Below are 7,824 nucleotides of genomic sequence, written 5' to 3'. Positions count from 1 at the left end.
CGAAAGACTTAACACATATATCTTCGTAACACTTCAGATGTATAACACTTACTTCAACTTAAGTAAACAATAAAAGAAACTTAAAATATATAAACTTACACCAAAATATTTAATTTATCAGATATCCAATTTAAAAGGCAAACATATAGATACAAAGAGAGAATAAATTTACATCTTTAATAATGTTTTCCTGAAGACAAATTTAATTATGTATAGAAGCAAATTAAAAAATAATGGCCAAAATTCAAAAATAATTTAAAAGTACATGCTTAAAAAAGAATTGGTATCTAAAAATCTCTCATGCCAATATATTATTTTCATAACTTTTAGGTTAATTAATTAAAACCAGTTTACCAGGGTGATTGATTTATTCATGTTTAAACAATAACAGTGACAAATTTTTATATACAGTCGGCTTTGATGTATACCGTGATGAACAAAACATATTTCATACCATAATGACTGCCAATAACTCGAAAACATAGTAAAATAGAAGTGAAGTACAAAGGTGTTATGGATGATATTTAGCTAAGTAACTAAGCAGCATATAACAATAGGATATGTAAGACATTTTTCTTTCTAATATTTAGCTAAACTCATAATTGAAAACACATGCAATAACCTAATTATCTGGAAACCTTTTTCATTTTCTCCCATTGATTCAAGAGAAGTTGTACTCCTTCTTTCAAAGTTGCTCTCCTTCCCTCTTTATAGTTCCATACTATCGTGGTTACGTATCGTCCACTAGGATTATATTCATTTATCTCTAACAAGGCTTGTACCACTGCTTTATATGGCCCTTCACCCCACTCCTTTTTCAACTTTTTCAACTTTTCATCGTCTTCATCAATAACTTCCTGAAATGAAAAATGCATAAATCTAAATTATAAAATGTAAGTGTTCCAATTAATTAGAAAAAAAGTTTCTATAATTGTAGATTAGAAATGAATTAAAATTTGTTGTATATTGCTAAACTAGAATTATATTGTCCTAGAAGAAGAATTGAAATTAAAGGTGTACAAATCTTTCAAAGTTAAGAGATTAAGGGAAATACTAACAATATCGGGAAATACTAGTAATACCCTGTTTCCTAATATTTCCTCCCTTCTCATATTTTCCCCTAGACCTTATTCATAAGCAATACCAGAATTCTCCTAATGGTTTCCAGCATCACTCTTCCCCAACCTCTTCTTGAAATCAATCCATCTTTTGTTATTTTTCTCTCCTTTCACAATAACCTAATTGTTTCCTTCTAGCTGACGCCCTGCTTTCTTTTACATTCAGTTGAAAGCCTTTATCAATTATCTACGAGGCCTCCTTATCACATACCCAAATTTATTTTCCTAAATATAGGCACCAATGTTACCTAGGTGCAGAACTAGGTATAACTATAGGTACAGCTAATAAATTATTTAGGACACTACACCCTACTTAGGATTAATGATGATACATAGGTGTAATTATTCTAACAGGTATAAACTTATATTCTAAACTCTCCGCATGAAATTCCCTTTATTTCACATTGTATCCTCCTTTATCAACCATCCCTTTCTAGTAAATGCACTTTAGTATTAAGGATCTATCAAGAGGATAGAAGTAAAATACTACCTCCCATGTTACAGGCACCATCGTTTTCAAACTTAAACATAATGCAGTAACACAACTTTTTGCAAAGTTGTACTAGCCTTCCATGGTTAGAAATTAACAATGAGAAAATACAAAGGGTGGAAATGAGCCAGGTTTAGCCTATTAACTTTGGTTTTTTTTTTATAAAGGATGGACCTTTAGGCTTTTTATAAAGGCCTGACTTTGCTCTAACTGTGGAATGTCGTAAAAGGTTGGTTGTTTAAAAGGTTAAACCATTAACAAACTGGCTTCTATTCTTAAGGTTATTCTTTCTTCTATTAATAAAAAACCATCTATGTCTCCTCTAGTTAGCACAAAACTTCTTACACTCCATCAAACATCAGACCTAAAGGGAGTATTTGGAAGTTGGATATCAGTGGGGAAGCCAGGCGAGAGCAATTTTTATAATTACATTAAGAGTTATGTAATATTATAAAAATAGATACCAACTTAGGACATCAAGTTTATGCCAGTATATTAATTTTTTAAAAAACATAATCAAAATCAAAGAATATCAATAAAAAAAAATTACCACCCCACTAAAACCCAACTTCCAAACACACGCCGAAGTTAATAATAATAGGCTAAATAATTACAGATTCAGGAAGACAAATAGTTCTAATATAGAGTATGAAGACCATCAAAATATTTATAGGCTCGTAAATAAATAACAGAGTGAACCAAGTTTGATGAGGTGTGACATGCAATGAAGCACGTTGACTCCAAAGATAATTTCAGGAGATCTATATGTTTAAAAGTCACCTTTTCTTTCCCTTCAGCCATAATAACTTTGAATGGATGCCAATCTGGGTTCGTTAGATGCTCTTCCCACAATGAGCACATTTCTAAAACTCTATCTTCAACTTCCTTCTGCTTATGTCTTTTCTTAATTGCTTCAAAGAATGGTCTAGTGTCAAGTTCTCCCATTCTCTTCAAACGGATGTTTCCTAGAGATGATAGTTTCTTAACACCCTGCCAGCGAGAGAATAGATTGTTATTAAATCTTGAGAAGCAATACCAAGAAAGCTCAAGAATTGAAAATTTTTAAAAAAAAAAACACCCACGATAAAAGTAATGAAACATATAAGCAGAGAATATCCACACAATGGCAGTTAAGTTTCGTCTGCATAATTAGATGAAGTAATGAATGGGAAAAGCATTCAAGTATTATGAGTGTATTTGATGAAATAAAATGATAAGATTTTAATTTTACTCAAGTCACTTAGCTACCTTGCTATGAACCATAAATGTTAACACCATGGTTAACCAGATAGAAAAAGTGGAATGCTCTACAAAAATGTAAATTTAGAGTGTATAAGAAAACATGTATTTCAATTCATAGGACACCTTAGACAGACAAGTAATTCACTAATAAAAACTCCCCCAGCCCTAAGCCAACTGAACTAAAAATGGTACTGGAATGGACCACATTGAGATGCTATATCAAATTTGTCTGAAGAATCAGTAGAAAGATATATTTGAAAAAACATACTTACATTAATCAGTGCTTGTCGGGCTTCCTGCAGCTCATCATTACTCAGACGCTCTTTAGTAATTAGTGTTTGGTTCAACTCACCTAAATCTTCAAGTGACTCTTCCTTGTCTCTTAAATCCTTTTGTAAAGAATCTACCTTCTTCAGTACGTCTGCACCATCATCATCATTTTCCATGTACTTCAACACATTTAATGAGCCCTTTAATCGCTGAATCTCCAACTCCAGTTCTTGTTTCATATCAAGTTGCTTTTGAAGGTGAAGGATTTTAGCATGGAGCTGTTCTTTTTGTCTCTGAATAAATAGGTATTTAAATAGCATCAATACTATCCCATGGTGCTGACACACAAATATGTTAGGTTATTAACAAAGCTAATAGTTAACACACCCTCTGATCTTCTGCCAATTTCATAACATTTTCATCAGCTTTTTTGTGCTCCAGTGTAGCCATATGAAGAGAGGTATTTTTCATGGCATTCTGCAAATCCAATAAAAGCCGGTATTGTTAAACAAAGTCTTCCACAAGCTTCTTAAGTTCAATATTATTTTAGATGATTTCAAAAGCACAGAAAAAACACAGGTTATGTAAAAAAAAAAATTATTTACACAGTCCTTGACGAAACAAATTAATGGAAAAACAGAAAACCCATTCCATGAATATCTATGGCATACAACTCTAGATTGATTACTCTTATCCTCTCTCGCTTCCTTAAATATCATCTCAATAATCCATGGCCTTTGGCGCATGACCACTGAATGGATCTCATAATTTTAGTTATTACAAATACTCCGCAATTACTGCTAGATATCAGGGTCATTCAATCTACAGTGTCATGTCATGTGTTTGTGACTTAAGAAGGCACACGATCATATCCTATCAAAAATTACGGAACGGACACACAAAGACACAAATTACGAACTGCCATCAAGGATTGAATCATTAAACAGTATAATTTAAAATTAAACACACCAGTAATCCAGACATTAACATGTTTTGGATTCAGGGCCTTCATCAGCATGACTCACATATAGAAAACAGTTTCATTATGTTCCCAGTTGTCAGAATTTATCCACAAATTCATTTGAAAACAATTTTCCAACCTATCAATTTTCAATCAATAAACCCAATAAGTAAAATCGGCAAAATGATTGACCATGGTAACTAAGTCCTTCCTTGAAAGCTCTGAAAAATCTAAACATCAACCAGAAAAATCAATCTACCAAAAACAAAAATATTATTTCTTCAATCTTAATTTCACATGAATTTCAATCATAGTATAATATAGCAAGAGATGTAGCAAAATAAGAAAAAAAACTATACCTCCCTGATTTCTTGTTCCAGCCTATTTCTTTCACTTTCATTATGTGCCTCACGGTTTTCTAATTCGATTTTCCGCAGCTCAAGCTCATTTTTCTGAGATTCCAGTTCCAATTTGAGCTTTTCATGATCAATTGAAATCTTTTTGAGCATATCCATTGCAGTTGACTGAATTTTTTTTGTCGCTTAAAACATGGAATCATAGCATAAAACAGTGTTGTCACCACAGATCAACAGCATTTTAAAATAATAATCAATTGCTAAAATATAAAATATTCCAGCACAATAATGTAAGCAACTAACGTAGCAATGGTAAATATTATGGCGCCAACCACTACAATGGTTCAAGTAGTATATGTGTATTAGGTCCTAAGGCTCAATAAAAACATATACCAGCATTATAAGCTTCAACGAGTTTATCTTTTTCCATCATCACTAAGTCCATTTTGTGTGTCGTCTCATGGCATCTCATTTCGATCTCTTTTAAGTGCTGGTTCTTGACCTCAATAATATTAGTCAAATTAGAGACAAGTTTATCCTGCCTTCGAGCTTCTTCTTCTATAATCTCAGATATGGTTTGGACATCACCCATCGTTTGCAGATGTTCTCCATAGATGTTGTTCATTTTGTAGTCATCTGCTCGAGCAACCCATCCATAAAGGCCAGACTTCTGCTCAGAATTAGCAAACCAATCCTTTTTGCCATGATGATCTAATTCATATGCCCTTTCAAATTCCAACGCATTTTGTAAGCCTTGCCAGTCTTTACTAAATTCCACAAGGGCAGTTCCCGAGTGACCCCGGTGATTCCATAGACCATTGACTCGTACGGGATTGAAACCCCTGCTTCTGTACTCGTCCCTCAACCTGGAACCACTTTCCCCAAAACATCGTCCATCTACTGTCCGCCTAGTTGGAATATTAACTACAATTCCAATCCAAGGCCACACAAATTGCTCATGAGAATTAACAGAAGGATCACTTTCATCTGTCGGTTTTGAATCTTTTGCCGGAACATCTACATCCATGAGATCCTTTTCCAAATACTTCACTAAAGCCAAATGATTAGCCTTGTCTCTTGCTTTTCTCTTCTTTGAACTGCTCTGACCCACTCCAGAAGCATGTTGAAGGAGCTCCTTGTACAAATAATCCTGTTTCCTCTTTCTAGGGCAGTACGGGCAAATGAAAGTCCCATTCTCATTCGAGGTTTTCACATTCTGTACTCCATTTCTCAGTTCTTCGTACTTCTTATCTTCATACTCACTAATTTCAGATTCACTAATATCAGTATCCTCATCATCAGAACTGCTGTGAGACATTACCGTTCCTCACCTGAAAAACAAATTCAGTGAATGCCGTTCCCTAGCTTCGCAGAGATTATTAAATACCACATTCAGATCCTCGGACAAGTACTAAACTCTAACAGAACTTTTATCACAATACATCATAGTTCATGTAATCAAATCCTTGACAAATAAGATATTAGAAGGTTCCTTAAAATATGAAACTGAAAACTTAACACAGTATAAGTGATAAATCTGAACAAACACAAACGCAGCAACGGAAAGCTATGTAGTAAAAAAATAATAGAAGAAAAAAAAATAGATGCAAAAAGTATATAGCAAACCAAACCACTAAGATTAACAAGCTGTAATAACTTTGCCACACTAAAAAAAAAGGAGGAATATTCATACTGAGCAGCATCGAAATATTGAAATATAGATTACAGAAAGTCCAAATATGCATCCAAGTTGATACAAAATACAGTGAAGAGGAAATGCTTGAGATGAAACCAAGTATAGAAAAAACAATTGGATGAAAATGCAGGTAGAAAAAACTAACCAGTGATATGAAAAATGGGAAGCTCCTTGGAAGTAAGAGGTGACGAATGGGAAATGGTAAGACTAAAAGGCGATTTGGGGTATTTATACCAGTTACGTGCTGCTCAAGCCTCAACCGTCCGTTCTGCTGTCTTTTCATTTTCTCTTTAGTTTCTCATTTTAAATTTTATAAATTGTAATTGTTTTTTATAAAAGAAAATGCCGTTTATAATTTGAATAATATGTTTAGGTCAGTAATTTAAATTTATATAAATACATTAGAAATGTGAATTTATTTTATTAATCTGAAATTCTGAAGCTTATTTTCACGGGTGAATTCATCATGTTATGTTATATTAATATATTGTGTTAGTTTCTTAAATATTATAAGGCACCTCACTTGTAATGTCAATTTACACCATTGCTCAAAGAAAGTAGAAACTATATTTAAATTCTTGGAATAAAAATTACATTATTATTGTATATAATTTATTGCTAAAATTATTAAATTAATTAGTAATTTGATTGTTATTTTAGATTTTAGATTTTAGATTTTTTTTATTTTTTATTTTTCACGTTTCTATTTTTATGAAAAAGTCAATTACTCTTTCATTAAATTTGACACATTTTTCTTTTAAGTATTACATGTTAAAATCTTATTTATCCTATAACTTCTTTATTTCTTTTTTTTCTTCCTACATTGTCATGAGTAAAGAAAGAATGAAAATTGTGTATATTATTCCATTATAAAGAGATAGTACAATTGATATATATAGCTGTTTAAAATAATATAAACACGGAAAATAAATATATGAACATAAATACATAAATATGAATAGAAAATAAATTAAATCCAATATACATCTCCTTCCACTCCTAATCTCTAGCTGACATTTTTTGTTTATTTCGTTCTATATAGCAAAAAGCTCCAACTACATTAAGCTTTATTGGTTTCTTTTAACAAGTTCAAAAATTTAATTAGGTTAGATATATTATTTTTATCTTATATTTTTAGTTAATACATTATTATTCCTTAGGTTTAATCATTTCGGATGTTCCTATTTATATAGAATCGTCTTAAATAGATTCTCATTTTTTTTATCTCAATTAGGTTCCTGTTTCTGTAAAATTGAGTCAATTGGAATTTTACCGTTAATTTCAGTGGACGACATTAAATATATTGAGTCGTGGCATGCTGACCAAGCAAATTTTAATAACGTGACACGTGGTCGCCTTAGGTTGAATTTATTTTATTTCAAGTTTTAAATAATTATACCTTCAAAACATAATTAAACCTAATTTATTCTAACAGCATGCTTCGTCGCCACACACCTTCATAACCTTCCTCAGCACCGCCGTCACACATGTCGCGTCCTCGCATATCTCCTTCTACACCTCCCTCGTCGAAGACACCGCTTCCACCAACTTCAACACATTCTCCACTATCGTTGCTCCCAGCTCCGCCTCCGCTAACAGCCTCGACAACACCCTCATCGCACTGAGACTCACTAGCTTCAGTTTATTCTGCTTTGGTGTCAAAATCACAATCAAGCTCACCAGCACGGCCT

The 7,824-nt window shown here is 32.6% G+C and overlaps 1 protein-coding gene across 1 annotated transcript; it reads right to left on the bottom strand.

The window, feature by feature from the left end:
• Positions 1-433: 433 nt before the first annotated feature.
• Positions 434-6,393, bottom strand: LOC124846284 (protein INVOLVED IN DE NOVO 2-like). Its single transcript, XM_047323509.2, has 7 exons — positions 6,279-6,393; positions 4,831-5,768; positions 4,441-4,622; positions 3,508-3,597; positions 3,123-3,413; positions 2,389-2,598; positions 434-857 (listed from the first exon to the last, which is right to left on the bottom strand). The coding sequence occupies exons 2-7, from the start codon at positions 5,753-5,755 to the stop codon at positions 627-629; spliced, it is 1,929 nt and encodes a 642-aa protein (XP_047179465.1). The 5' UTR covers positions 5,756-5,768; positions 6,279-6,393; the 3' UTR covers positions 434-626.
• Between the last annotated feature and the right edge of the window lie 1,431 nt (positions 6,394-7,824).

The sequence above is a fragment of the Vigna umbellata genome, chromosome 1, assembly GCF_029865625.1.
Source record: "Vigna umbellata cultivar VRB3 chromosome 1, Vumbellata_1.0, whole genome shotgun sequence".
Classification (NCBI taxonomy): domain Eukaryota; kingdom Viridiplantae; phylum Streptophyta; class Magnoliopsida; order Fabales; family Fabaceae; genus Vigna; species Vigna umbellata.
This window is presented reverse-complemented; position numbering and strand designations above follow the sequence as displayed.

Coding starts and splice junctions, on each gene's coding strand:
- LOC124846284 (XM_047323509.2), bottom strand. CDS start 5,755: ATGTCTCACAGCAGTTCTGATGATGAGGATACTGATATTAGTGAATCT. Junction 4,623..4,830: donor CGTTGAAGCTTATAATGCTG/GTATATGTTTTT, acceptor CCATGTTTTAAG/CGACAAAAAAAATTCAGTCA. Junction 3,598..4,440: donor TGGAACAAGAAATCAGGGAG/GTATAGTTTTTT, acceptor TTGGATTTGCAG/AATGCCATGAAAAATACCTC.